Source organism: Dysidea avara, chromosome 4 (genome assembly GCF_963678975.1).
Source record: "Dysidea avara chromosome 4, odDysAvar1.4, whole genome shotgun sequence".
NCBI classification, from domain to species: Eukaryota; Metazoa; Porifera; class Demospongiae; order Dictyoceratida; family Dysideidae; genus Dysidea; species Dysidea avara.
The window spans coordinates 32,529,259-32,544,849 of NC_089275.1; the positions used below are offsets into that span (position 1 = coordinate 32,529,259).

The 15,591-nt window shown below is 37.7% G+C and overlaps 1 protein-coding gene across 1 annotated transcript in view; it reads left to right on the forward strand.

Annotated features, from left to right (window-relative positions):
• The first annotated feature begins 520 nt into the window (after window positions 1-520).
• The window catches only part of LOC136254709 (uncharacterized), a 30,628-nt gene continuing 15,557 nt past the window's right edge, over window positions 521-15,591 (forward strand). The window contains exons 1-3 of the mRNA XM_066047446.1: window positions 521-634; window positions 8,158-8,222; window positions 15,062-15,568. Coding sequence (XP_065903518.1) covers window positions 8,165-8,222; window positions 15,062-15,568 — 565 coding nt within the window. The 5' untranslated portion in view covers window positions 521-634; window positions 8,158-8,164. The remainder of the gene's footprint in view (window positions 635-8,157; window positions 8,223-15,061; window positions 15,569-15,591) is intronic.

The window sequence follows — 15,591 nt, forward strand, 5'->3', positions numbered from 1 at the left end:
GAACGTCTTCCTCGACAATTCTGTCGTTTCACAAATCCGTAGCGAACCACGATCATTCTTATACGAACGCTTTTAAGAGCCCTGTACTAGGGAAACAAAGATACTAAGCCCATGGCGTTGTTAAACTTTCGAAAAAGTGATCTGTAGCCGAGATTCAGTTCTTTATTTAATACAGTAAGAATTTGAATTATTAGTGGTTGTTTCGTCACAGAGTGCGCGAAGCGATCTGATTGGCTCTGCCAACATTCCGGCAGTGGTCCCGGAATGTGTGCAACAGTGACCAGACGGTTTATTTACCGCCCCCACACAAACCGTCTGGCACGCGAGACTACGATAGTAGGTTCGATCGAAGGTGATAACAAGAGCGATCATAACTAGTGACAATCGAGGTGACAATCCCTTCACGCTACTGAAGCCATAACTATCTATCTATTACACACGTGAGATAATTACAAGAAACGGAAGAATACTAAGGCCTAACCTAGAGTACATAGTACAGTGTTATACAAAGTGTATGCATGTTCTAGTTCAGTTCCCAACAGAGCCACGTAAATTTGGTGACAGGAAGGTGGGTAGAACCGGCACGTTCGGTCTGAGTCTTCAAACCGGCTTGATTGTTTCAGACAATAACAACGTAAGTATAAATGTATCTATCTGTGTTTTGTATTTCTTGTGTTTAGACCTAGCTACTTACGTAGCTATCCGTACTGACTGCGTGGTGTGAGCTCAGTGTCGTGCGACCGCGCGATAGCACTTGGTACAGTATTTGGTCGTTTATCGAAGTCACTAGCTATATGTACGTAGCGTATAAATGCATTGCGATATCTGCTTTGATTAGCTACTTATTCTAAAGAGGACTCTGATCAAATATTGTCTTGGGTATTGTCGTCAAACTCACCTGGAGCTACTGTATGATTGATTCGGCTGTTCCGCGTTCTCGCCAACGACTGGGTGTTATTTATCATGTTAAAGATTATCTTGGCCAGAGTGGTCTTTTTAAATCTTTTATTAGCCCGGTATGTGAGTACGGAAACCTTATCTTTATACTCATCTACTTAAATTAGACTCCATTCAGAAGATGGCTGATAGGTTCTGTGGTACCACCTTTTCATCACTTACCTCTCGTCGTAATGCCAGCTCTATTGGCCTGTTGTGTAAATTGTTGGATTCACGATGTCAGGAATTTTTGCTTCTGTTATTCCTTTTGCCATGTCACAAATGACTTGACAGTTTGTCACTGCAGCAACCAATAAAGTACAATTCACTGGACTTATTTATTAACAGTTTTTTGGGCACAATTCCTTCAATTTGGGCCACCATCCCATTGATTTGAGGTATTACTGAGGGATGGTATGCCCTTCATCATTTACTCCAGTGACATGTTACTAACTGTTAACTATTGTATATTATGTACTTGTACACAGCTATCATATATGTGTGCGCTGTATTTGACACTGTAAAAGTAATACAATAGTTAAATACCACAGGAGATGTGTGTAGCCATGATGAAACGCGTAACCACTCTGGAGTTTATGCACAGCATTTAATATTAGTCGAGTTAGCAATTGTATAACATAACTGGGAGCTGAAGCCTTCAAGTTTAGGAAATTATTGTTTGCAGTAATGAGGGAAAATAGCTGCTGTTCGGTGCTGCCGTAGTCTGTAGCTCTATGCCAAATGTACTGAAGGTCAGAATCAGTTGTTCAGTGTGATGGAGAAGTTTTTTGATGGCAAGAACAAATACAGTAGTAATAAATAAAACAACAATAACAATAAATTAGACAATAATTAATCAGTCAAGTCTATAAAGCAACTCTCAAGTCAACTGCTGAGTCCTTAAAAGAAGAACAAAAACAACTTAGATCCCCTTAGACAAGTTATTGCTGAGTGAAGTAAAGAAAAGGTTAACTTGCACCTCAGTCAGTGAAGTGTTCTACTCTAAGACTGCTCAGAATGTTCAGGCAACCAAGTAGTGATATGCTTGTAAACTACAGTATCATTGGACCCATTCCTCCAATGCATGAAAAAACCAAAGGAGTAAAAAAATCATCTTCCACCTCCCATACCATCTCTTCATGCATACATCCTCTTCTTCTCCATCTCCACTCACCTGTAACATTGTGGTAGAGATATTGAGCAGTATGAGGGGGCTAGAGGATTCAAACACAAAGGCATGCTCAACTGAGAATTGCTTGCCACACACTGTAGGTAGTAATGGTTGTCGCCAGCAATATCAGACAAAGATCATCCTGAAAGGCCTCTTTGTGTAAACTAAAACCATATTCAGATAGGGGGAGTGTAGTTAGCCAACTGGAAGAGCCCTTTTCAGCAGCTAACATTTATGAAATGATGCAAGGATGGTGTTAGCAAAGGTAAAAAGAGCACCACGACACTCTACAACAGATTGATTATGGATGCATACAATGAGGAGTTTTCCGGTCCGTGTGCATAGAGATATTCATTACGTGTTAGCTATAGCTATGTAATACCTGTGGAAAATTGCATTACATACAGTACGTGTTAGCTATTCAAAAATAAAAGTTTAGGTTCCAGGCCTTTGTTCATATCCATAATATTATAGCTTGTCTTTAAGTCTGTAAATTTGACAACACTCACTCAAGGTTGCATAAATTTAATCACTACCGTATAATGGATTATGTTTGAATGAATTTTATTTTCGAATTTTAGGGTTTTCAAAAATTAAGCTCTTCGAAATTAGTGCAAAACAACAATCAATTGTGTACCTAGCTACATTAATCAATTAGCTTCTTCCAGCCTTGAGCAGTTACTGTTACTATGTCATTGCATCGCTGCTTCAAGGTACCAAGCAAGCTTGCTGATCCTAATTAACTATTGTCTAAGGAAATGCCAGCAGAAACTATAAAAGCAGCTAATGACAACATTGAACAGGCCACTAAAAATATTGGCATTGCCAAATGAAGCAGAGGAAAGTATATCATTCACAGGAGCAACAAACCCAGATGTAAAATATGTATAGACAATGGAAACAAGGCAACAGTTGAGCACTACAACAAGGAGTTCTGTGTCCAGCTTAAGGAGAGTATGCTTAGTACTTGGAAACCAAAGTATTATGAAGAGGTTTAAAAGGCGTAGTAAGTTTGCTGAATCGGAGAAGGCCACTACTCGTGGCCGACATACTAGATTATCAGGTGCAATCTTATGTTCATAGTACTGGAGGAATGGTCACCACTATACAATGAATTTGGCAGCTGGTGAGGCTATAGTGAAGACCCACAACAAGAAGCTTCTACATGATAAGGACGGGGATAAGACATCTGGAGGGCTTATCAAACTAACCAGATTCTGGACCAATCCTTGATTGATCATGTGTGTTTTGTCAAAAGGAAAAAGGATAGCAGCAACAGCAGCAAAAATAGATCCATTATGCTTTGCTGAGCTAAAGGAGCAGTATCTCTTGGATATTAAAGTAGTTGTGGAAATGTAAAAAGTCTCTCCAGAATTTGTCTTCAACTGGGGCCACACTGGAATTAATATTGTTCCAGGGTCACCGTGTAGGATGGAGAAGAAAGGGAAAAAAGAGTAGAAGTTGCTGGGCTTAATGATAAATGACAAATCACAATTGTGTTTTATGCTAGCCTTGCTGGTGAATTTTTACCCTTGCAACTAATTTACCAAGGAAAGACACCAGCCTGTTTACCAAGCCATGATATGCCTTTCCGAACAACTGGAACATAACACTTATTCCAAACCACTGGAGTAATGAGGAGAAGATGAAGAAGTACATTCACAAAATAATTATTCCTTATGTTACAGCCAAGCAGAAATATTTCAACCAAATCACACAGCACCTAGTGATCTATGATGAATTTAAAGGGCGGCTCACTCCAGCCATATTCTCATTGCTTGAAGCAAATAATATCATTGTTGTTATAATAAAGGTACCAGCAAATTGTACAGACCAACTACAGCCAATGGATCTGTCTGTCAATAAGGCTATCATGGTCTCCACATATATATTAGTAATATAGCTGCTAAGGCCAATAGAACATTAAACTTCTTGAAACGCAATCTGAGTTGCTGCTCGTCTAACATCAAAGCAACAGCCTACCTTACGATAGTACGACCGTCAATGGAATACGCTGCAGTCATCTGGGACCCATACCACCATAACAATATTCAACAGCTAGAGAAAGTACAGCGTAGGGCAGCTAGATGGGTCCTAAATGATTTCAATCGATTCAGCTCAGCCACAGCTATGTTACAGCATCTTTCTTGGCCAAGCCTTCAGCTGAGACGTAAAATATCCAGATTACAAGCACTTTTTAAAATTATACATCAAGATTATTCACTGTCAATTCCTCCTCATTTTATTTCAATGACAAGATCCACCAGACTATATCACTCACATCGTTTTATTCTACCAAATTCATCTACCTATTCATACCAACAGAGCTTTTTACCATCTTCCATCATTGAGAGCAACAATATTGACTCTTTTTCAGCGGAACTGCAAACATTGTATGGAACTCAATAACTGTAATCTTTGTAACTACGTAGCTAAATTCATTTTATGATTGCTTTTTTTCCTGAGCATATCAGCTGTGCTGTCTGCTCAGTAACAATAATTATACAACCAAGTACTAAGAATAATACGAAACGCGGTTAAAATTACGTCATAAATAAATAATTAAATAAATAAATAATTAACAATTAATGTTTGAGAAAACTACGAGGCCTAGAGACATGAACTAACCGGGGATAGATTCGCCTGTGAATGAAGGCACAAACGTATAATCGTCGCTCCTGTTTGTGCTGATGACTTGACCATACGTGTAATTCTATATAACGCCCAGTACCACACCCTTGCTTAATTACTTACATATTGCGCGAAGAAGATTAGTGATGCCCGTGCAGGAGAGCCAGAAGCCACTTGTGTAAACAAGAAGATTACAAGTAAGTTTTTATGTTTGTAACATCTCAAGTCTCCATGCCAGCTGCCAGTGGATTCATTCACGTAAATAAACAATACAAGAAAACATTAAACTGACATATGCCACACTCTTTACAATAAGCTTACAGTTACATATAAAATACAAGTAAACAATTTTGTCTTGTGCAGCTGGCATGACGAACTTTCTTTGTGTTGGTGTCAGGCAATTCAATACGTGCTTAATCTTTTTTGCCTTCACCTGGCGTAGCTACTAGGCTCTAGTGGCTTGGCTGTCTTCCTTTATCTGGTTTATCTGGCTTGCATACGCCTACAGCATTGTGTAGCTATCTCCTGAAAGTTGTGTATGCATAACTATAGTGTGTCACCCATCACTGTTCCATTGCTACATCACTGATGAACCTTACTTAGCTCTAGTTGATGTTGATATGCATTGCTGTATATTGGCTAATAATTATTATCTGCATGGTGATGTTGCCTATAATGTATTGCTGCATACAATACTGCAATAATGTATAGTTCTCTCCTGTATGTTTTGTATACATATACTTTGTACACATCACTGTGCCATTTATACCACACCAATGATGTACTGGCACTTAGCTACTGGTGGCCTTTAGTTACGATGCCACTATTGTGTTATATCTGTCACTACTGTGACATATTGAGTTGATTTGGGGATAATGCATTCACCACCTAATAGCCTCACCGGGGGGCTGTCACGTTGGTGTATGTACTTGGTTGTATGTGACGCGGTCCTAGTAATAATAATAATAATAATAATAATAAAAGGCTGTAAAAGATTTCTTGAAGAATAAGTTTCAGATTTGGTACTCACAGGTGGTAGAGAGGTTTTACTGGGCAACTGCGCCAGGAAATTGCACTCTTGTGGATTTGCATATGAGTGTACTTAAGCCACTTGGAGCTGAATGGCTTTTCAGTGTCTATCAGTATCTACAGAGTAATAGCTCTTTAGCCAGAAATGGATTCCGAGTGGTAGGTACTACCAGTGTTTTTGAACTGTAATTGTTTATAGGAACATTATTTTTAGTAATGACTTCAATATTTCCAGCTATGCATTAACTACATTGACTAAACAGGTTGTAAATTGCAGTAACCAATCCTGACAGCCAACTATAGAAGAAAACTCAAGACAATAAAATTTTACTGCAAAACCACATTACTATAAATACAATCCTAGACAGTCTAGAGTAGAATGAATACAATTACAAAATTGCATCATAACCATAAGTGCATGTCACAGACTACCTGTCTAGGTTACTAGCTTATTATTGCAACAGTGATCAACTGTTGATGTACCATGTGCTAAAAGGAAAGGTAAACAACCACCTCTTTCAAAACACTGCACTAAATGCAGACGCATTGCTTCCTGGTGGAATGGCTTATGGAGATCCTGTACAAAACAAATGACTGTGGCAAATGCAATTGCAAAAAGTCCACAGTCTCAGACATCCTGTTGCTTATGAATTTGGCAACATTGTGTTTATTGGAGACTCCAAACATTTCATGTACAATCGCTTGTCATCAATGCTGTCATACAGGGAGTCATACACCATCACCTTGTCTGATCCTTCTAGGTGAACATTCATGTAAATAAATTACTTGTAAGCATTGCCTCAAGTCCACTCTGCCTCTTTGCTTGCAGAACTGTATTCTGTAAACCACTGATACGTAGTTGAAAATTGCTTCTTAAGTAATTTTTGTGCAAAGTTTATAATAACATGATTCAGCTCTTCTCCATTTAAAATCTTTCCTTTAGTAGACGAGCATGGCCAGCCTTTACCCACTCTCGATCTACTTGTCCATTTGGTGCCTGCAAATCAGTGTTTCACCGAGCGTAGCAGACCATAATTATTTCTTTTTACACATAGTAACCTTGTATAACCATTTCGACTTCGATAGAGCGTGTCATTGCCATGTCCCCATTTCCAGTCATTTAAGAAAGTTGCCACGCTAACTTAAGAAATTGATTATGTAAGCATCACGTGTGATGCACCAGTGTGTGGGTAACTGGGAACATGACTTGTACGAAAATAAAGCATTTGAAAATTGTTTAGTGGCTATGCTTCGAAAATTTCCTTCTTCAAAAATAACCCTTTCAATACTCAAAATAACAATACAAGCAGGTGAATTTGTCTCTTTTATTTATTTAATGACACTAGCTAGCTACTAGCTTAAAATAATGACAAAAATAAATGACAAATATCAAACAGAATACAGTGAGGAAAACTGGAGAAAATAATAAATGATCAACTTGTACTTGCAGTTGGAATACTTGCAAAAGACACCTTCATATCTCAATTATGTATACTAATCATCATATTTTAATTTGATTACATGCACGTGGTTTATTATATATACAGATGTTGCAGAAATCTTAATTAGTGCATGGAACTCATGTACGCAGTTGCAGCATGAGCCTATCTACTACATTTCTCTTCAAACAAAAACTAGGGAAGTTAATGACATGTCCATACATAACTCAGCTTTTTTTAAGATTTAGCTACATGTCACGGGACAGATTCAAGATTGTTCATAAGCAGTATAAGATGGGGAAAGGCTCTCTAATAGCAAAGATCAATATAAAATCTGCCTATCGCTTGATCTCTAAGTAGGTTTTTTAGGCCTCTAAATTTTATTTTTAACTAAAACTATCAATGTTTGCAATGTTTGCCCTGTAACAATGAAGCAACGTTTGCCGTGTAACCTCTATTAATGTCAGAAATGTTTCTTTCAAGACTTCATTCTATAAGTACTCTTGATGTTTACTGTATATAATGGAGAGTATATACGTGTGTAGATGTACATAAACAATGAAAGTTTGGTGCAACATGCAAAGCAGGTTGGTGGATAAAAATTTGGTGAAATTAATATGCAGCCAATATTATAAAATAGCTGATTGCATAAAAGTTTGTAAAATTTGCTAAACTTAAGTCACGCAAAACTTTCATCATTTCTTGACATTAAACATTTGTTACAATGTAGAGTGTAGAAACTGACAGTGTGTAACCCACAAGGTAGAAGAAGCACTGGTGCTAGTTAACTAAGAAGGATCACTATAAATTTATACATAGTATGTTTGTATACATGTATTGTTTTAAAATAATATATTAAATGATGAAAAACAAGATTCCAAGCTTGTTTTCCATGGTATGCTATGAACATAAAGTACAACTAACAGTGCTTTATATCTCTGTATATTATAGGTCAATCATGACAACATTACTTGCTTTTGTTTTGATCCTGCTACATGCAAATCTTGGACTTTCAGGTAAGCAGATACAGTATACATCTAGCTATGCACAAGATTTGCCATTTCTGGAAATATTGTATGTCACAAAGCGTTGACAACTGAAAGTGATCCATAAAAGTTGTCATCAAAATGAGCTTTGAAATTTGTGGTATTTGTATCGACATTTCTCAGGCAAGTAGAATGCTTGTCAATCTACCATAATGAAGCTAATGTGACAATTTGGTACAGAAGAGAGCCTAAGGATTATGGTGAAATCGTTGGTATCACTGTTATTAACAGACAAATACCATATTTCCTCGTATAAATGCTGCATTTTCCTTGTAGTTATATTTGCCAAAGTTTTGAATGAAAACCTGTCTTGATTATAAGCTTGGGAATTTTCAACACATTTGGAAAATAAACACCTGGGATGTTAATGGAGTCTTCTGTTAGTAGCTTTTATTCTTTCCCTCGCTACTGCTGTTCTTCAAACTTACTAATATTATGTTCAAAGCTTTCTGAGTAGTGAAAGTGCTACGAATGATCATGTGAGTAGTCCATTCGAGTCCGCATGCATACAAATTATGTATCATACAACTGTTTTAGACCTTCACTACACTTCTTTATGTTTATGTAGTCAACACACTGTATAAAGGTTGTCTATACCCACTAGTGTTCTAGCATGACTTGAATTTGATTAAACAACAAAGGTCGCTTTACAGAGGTCACTCAGACCTATCCAAACAAAATTCCCAGGTCTCAAATAAGGTTTTGTACAGTTTACAGGCCAAAAATGCTGGGAAGGAAATATAAGTCCAGGCTTTTATATGAGGTATGAGGAAATATGATAAATGAATAAAAATAATAACTGGTTGAAGGGAGATACAGAATTTTTGAAGAGGAGTGTCCATGAATACACTCTAAGATGATGGATGGGTATCTTAAGAATTTTCTCTTTTGTACTGAAGTTATAAGGAAAGTTAAGAAAAATTGGAGCATCTGGATTCAGTGAAATGAATGGTGGACTGGGGATGGCGAATTGGATAATTTCACCTAGTGATGACCACTTTTACAAAGACCACCTCCAAACAAAAGACCAGATCAATTTATGTCTAAATTGCTGCTATCTTCTTGTTTAGTGTGTATCCCATGGGATGGTTTTGTTGATCTAATTTCCTAGAAATTCCTAATTAATTCCTTTTAATTAGCTAATAATTTGGCTACCTTTTTCAATAGTGAGTGTAGAGGAGAAGCCAAATTACCAGCCAATTAAAGATAAAAGGAATAATAGGAATGCAGCAAGACTGCATGAGAATGATAAAGGACCATTGTTAGTTTGTTTTTTTTTGGACACACTAGATATCAGTTTCTTTAGTCACCAGTTACTTTTGCTTTTGTGGACACACATTTTTGTACAGTCAAGCTGTTTTTACATGGGTTTAATGTCACTCTGGGCAAGTGGCGCACAATTAGATGGATACATTCTAAACAACAAGATAGCAGCAATTCAGATAATGTGGTCTGATGGCCTTTATATAGAGCACTAGGTAAAATTATCTAATTCATCTTTCCATGCCATATCACTCCAAATGGCCTAAATTTTACATTTGAGTAGGGATCATAGATAACTGCAATGAAAGAAGGGAGGTTATCTACACTAGCAGTTACATATGCTAGTACAGCCTAGTTGTCAATGGTGTACCCATGACAGCGTTGAAACCGGGTAGGGTCATCCGGGTCACATTTTCTCCGGGTCATCCGGGTCTGACCCGGTTTACAATTTATCCGGGTCTGACCCGGATTGGATCACGTGAGAAACGAAATTGTTCGTTTGACGACGTGGAAACTTCTAAACGCTATCGCGTAGCTCTTTCGTGAGCCACGCCCACTTATCGCATTACCAACATACGTGAGGGTAGATATTGTCAGTAGGTGAAGACCTTTTTTTTTTTTTGGTCTTCAACCTACAGATAGGCTGAAGTTGCAATATTTACTCAACATGAATCGAATGCTCAAAATGTAGACTCGTTCGCTCGCTCGAGACTAGCCGAAACACTTCTCGGCTTTAATTAATCCGGGTCTGACGCTATCCGGGTCAGCAGTAGTGACCCGGTTTCAACGTTGACCCATGACTAAAGACTAAAGAATTCAATATACACATAAAAATCAATTGTGTAACCCAACACATGCCCTAACTGTCAAGTAATGTGGCTACTCTGCTTTATTTTCAACTATGACTACTATACGTTTCACTCATTATAATCAAGACACACGATAGTGTGTCGTGTGTCCCAAGAAGCTGGCGCGCCACACCGTGGGTATATTGACAGGAAGAAAGAAAACGTCATTTTCACACTTTTGTATCTCGGTGATCCCTTATCCGATTGGAACTAAATTTGCTACAGAGTTGCCCGCCAGCCAGGGGAGTCCACATACCAAATTTGAAGGAAATCGCTCCGGCCATCTCCGAGATACGAGCTGCCAAAGATTCGATTTTTTTCTTCGTTTTTTTTCTTCTTCGTGTTTTCGCACACTTGCAAAAAGTTCTATAAAATGCGAACGCGTTCTCCGATCGCCTTGACATTTGGCACACAGAAAGGGAGTCCAAAGGCGAATTCTAGCATCAACATTGGTGCAAATCCGATGAATGGTGCGGGAGTTATGACCGATTATTCGCGTAAAACAAGATCGATTTGTTGTCAGGCCTACAGGGTAAATCGCTTCATGGAATGAGTTGAAAATTGCTATGTAGATGGGGTAACCATCGTAGGAGTGCCTTTCGGTGGTTTGAAAGGAATCGAGATAAAGACCATGGAGATATGACACAAAACCCAACCTGTGTCACAAATACACGATCGATTTATATGAATAAAAAAAGTATTAGTTTTTACGCCTACTAGGCAAACCGCTTAGAGCAATGAGCTGAAAATCGGTGTATAGCTGGAATAATCTTCGTAGAAAGTCCTTGCAGTAGTACAGAAGAATCAGATTACAAACCACTGAGTTATGATTCGAAAGCCAACTCCGTGTAGCAAATGCGAGAACGAGATACTCTAATAGAACAGTCACCCTAATAGAGCATTCAGCTAATTTACTCCATTATAGAATTCTATTACATCAGGGGTGGATCCAGGGGGGGGGGGGGGGGGGCTTTGGGGGCTGAAGCCCCCCCCCCCTTCATATTTAGGCCTTACTTGATCAATATGCTGAGTATTATAATGAAATTTTGTCTTAGCATAATTATATGATCACTAATAATACAAATACTCATAAAACCACCTTATAAACATCTTTCCAAGGTATTATTAGTGGATTTATGCTAAAGTTTATGCAACAAGGACCCGAATCAGCATTGGAGGTTTACAAGATCGAGATACTCTAATAGAGCAGTCAGCTAACTACTCTAATAGAACATTCACTGGAAACATGTAGTTGGTTCTGTTATGGAATTTTTCCAAATCTGCCTGCACCTATACATGCAATGAAATGAATTGGTCTGTTTAAAGGGCTTCATTCATCTACTTGTGTAGTTAATATGTATGACAATACTTAATTCAGGTTCACAATTTCCATTGAAAATGCTCTCAGATTCAATCTTGTATTGTTCAAATTTCAAAATTTTCCACTTTCAACATTATTATTCTAACATGCACCTATTCGGTGTTGTGCAATTGTGAGAGGGGTGCATCATGTACTTGGTTGTCTGTACCTACCCAAACTTTTCCATTAGCAAAATGCTTCAGAGAGCCATACCTATAATCTAAAGGCAGTATATAAAATATCTACAGGCAGAAAATATTATGAATTTTATGTGGAAATGTCTCCAAATTGCAGTGTTTTAGCATCTATTTTTCAAAATTTTCCTGGGGGAGGCGTGCCCCCAGACCCCCCTAGTTCCAGCATGCTTCGCATGCTGGGAAGTGTGCTTCGCTACTTCTACCCAAGAGATTAGTACCTTGAGTTAGCCCCCCCCTTTTATAAATCCTAGATCCGCCCCTGTTAACATTACAAGTTATTCTGTAGGGAGTTCAGCTGCAAATAGTTAATCTTATAGATAGTTCAACAAGAAGCAAGTCACCCTAAAGAGAGGTCAACTACAAATATATTGCTGTAGTGATCCAGAACATTACAAGTCACACTGAAGAGAGTTCAACTATAAACAAGTCATGCACGCTATAGAGAGTTCAGCTACAAACAATTTACTCTGTAGAAGTTCTGCTACAAACAAGTCTTCATGCAGAGAGTTTAACAACCAAAATCTACCATGTAAAGACTTCAGCTAGACTAATAAGTTACTCTGTAGAGAGATCAGCTAGAAATAAGAGAGAGCTCAGCTAGCAAACGTCACCTTGTAGAGAGTTCAGCTACAAACAAATCGCACTGTAGAGAGATCAGATAGAAGAAGCCACCATGTAGAGAGTTTAGCTAGAAAAATCACCCTGTAGAGAGTTCAGCTACAAAGAAACCATCCTGTAGAGAGATCAGCTAGAAAGAAGTCACCTAGAGCAACATCAACTACAAAGAAACCATCCTGCAGAGAGTTTGGCTACAAAAAATCACCCTGTTGAGTATTCAGTTACAAACAAATCACCTTGTAGAGTGTACAACTAGACACAAGTCACCCAGTAGAGAGATCAGCTACAAGAAGTTACATTGTAGAGAGATCAGCTAGAAGAAATTACCTTGCAGAGAGTTCAGCTACAAACAAATCACCCTGTAGAGATATCAGCTAGATACAAGTTACCTTATAGGGATCAGCTACAAACAAATCACCCTGTAGAGATATGTGTTGGAAAGAAATCACCATTGTAGAGACTTCAGTTAGAAAAAAGTCACTCTGAAAAGAGTTCAGCTACAAACAATGGGAGTTTCAGCTACAGTTCAGTTATGTATAAGAAGTCACCTTATTACCTACAGTATTTATTGTTTTTTAATATACAAATATTTCTAATCAGACAAAAAACTGTACACAACATTTCTTCCTTTGTTCCACAATTCCTGCAGAAAAGAAAAAAAAAGTTAGAAGGAAGCCCTAAAGCCGACCATAGGCCGGCTTTGGGGTATATAAATACAAAAAGAAGTGGAATCTAATCCAAAACAGCCAAGCTGTAAAAAAAGAGTGCGGCCCCCAAAAGGCCAAGGTGAACAAAGATGTGAAATCCAAGGTGACGGCCAAGAAATGGCTGTGATGGTAGGTTAATGGCAAAATTTTTAATTACGGCAATTCAGGTGAATTTGTGTTGCCTCCTCCACTAGGATTCGGCACCAAACTCACCTGAATTGTCGTAATTAAAATTTTTGCCATTAACCTACCATCACAGCCATTTCTTGGCCGCCACCTTGGATTTCACATCTTTTTTCACCTTGGCCTTTTTGGGGGCTGCACTCTTTTTACAGCTTGGCTGTTTTGGATTAGATTATAGTGTTACAAATGAAGGACAGTACTGAAAAGTAAAGCAACCATTTTGCTCTATTTTAGCTATATATGCATTTCTACCCGTTATCAAGTTGAGTGGGAGGGAGAGTATCCAATGCTGTATTACCTGGTCAAAACACGCTGCCTTCAAAGATTGCATCATATCCTTATACTTCAGTATAATGCCATACAAATGTGTCATCTACTAAGTGTGTTGTTAGGTGTTGATTTATCAAAGAGAAGCATTCTTATTGCTTTGCTGGAATTGATGCCATTTCAGTAGCAATTTAATAAGTTTTGGTATTGATGGTCATTATGCAATATTTGGACACACTGTGTTTTGACCAGTGTTGGATACTCTCCTCCCTCTCTATATTATGAACTCTTGACATTATACATTGTTACAAACCAACAACTTACTGCACAATAATCACCTCTGCAATCAATCCATTAAATATGAAAATTATAGTTCTAACACTGAAGCCATGAGTCAACACCTCTGCGACAGTAAAGAGAAAGAAATTAGACACAAAGGAGGACAAAGGTAAGTCCATGATACATGTACTGTGTAGCTGCTGCTGTTGTCAGAATGACATGTCTCGAGCTGAAGCAATGTCAACCAGTGAAGAAATCAAGCCCATAGCACTATGCTTTAGGTTCTTATAATTTAGTCAACAGGGATTTTCCCACGTGACTATTATATGGTACACCACCTTGTGAAGCTATCCAACATGACAAAACTGCTAAAAAGTGTGCTTGGTTTTTAGTAACAAATCCAATCATTATAAGTGCAGCTATCCACTCCTCTTTATAGTTGTTTCAAATAATCAATTTCATAGATCTACCAATGGAAAATCTATGTGTGTTGTATTAGAAGTCCTCAAAAATGTGCACTTTATTAGAGAGTATTATAATAAAAGTATTAATACAAAATTAATAGTCAAAGAAAAGTATATGTATGTATGTAATATAATACAATTGTAACTTCTGCCTTTATTGTATTAGTAGATCAAGTGAAATGTGGTTTAAAACAAGCAAACTCCAAAGCCAGTTTATACGTACCATCTTTGTGGTGTATAAGATACTTAGGGGTATATAAAATACCCAAAAAGAATTGCTGTAAAATACATGCAAAACAGTGAAGCTGTTAAAAAAGTGCAGTCTTCAACAGTTGGGGTAAAAAATTGTGAAATCAAAGGTGGCAGCCAAGAAATGACTGTGAAGATAAAAAGTTTAATACCAATCAATTTTATATTAGCTGTGTGCATTATGTTCACGTAAATTGATTGGCATATTTCTTGGCTGCTACAGTACCTTCTACAACTTATTTCACCCAGGCATTTGAAGGCCATACCCTTTTTTACGGCTTGAGTGTTTTTGCATGTATAGTAAATTACATAAGTTATAATGAATAGTCTTAGTCATATGCACACTTTTACAGTTGTTTGGACTTCATTGTTAGGTGGTGGAAGTTGCTTCAAGCAAGTCTCAGTACAGCAAATTGGGACTGCAGCATTGCTACCACGACTTCAAATTATAGTTCCACGTGCTAATTTCACTTGTAATGGTAGAATAACTGGTATAACTGCTAGTATGATGAAAGTCGGTAGTGATGGAACCGATCCGTCTGTTGAAGTGTGGCATCCAAGAACACCCAGTATGGATGTATTTGATAAAATTGGTGAAGTTCAGTTAGTAGAAAGTGAAGTAGTTGAAGAAGTTGATAATAATAACAACACTTACTGGCTAGTAAATATAACTGTTAATGATGATGACAGAATTGAGTTTGAAGCTGGAGATGTTGTAGGATATTTTCATCCACCTGACACACGTTATAGAGTGTGGAGTATTGAAACTGAAGGATACAGGATTTTTGCTAATGAATTTTCTAATGCATTAAATATAATGGATTTAACTAACAAGGATATTAGTGTGAATAACCGACAACCATTGATACAGTTTACAATTGGTATGAATAAAATGTTGTGGCTA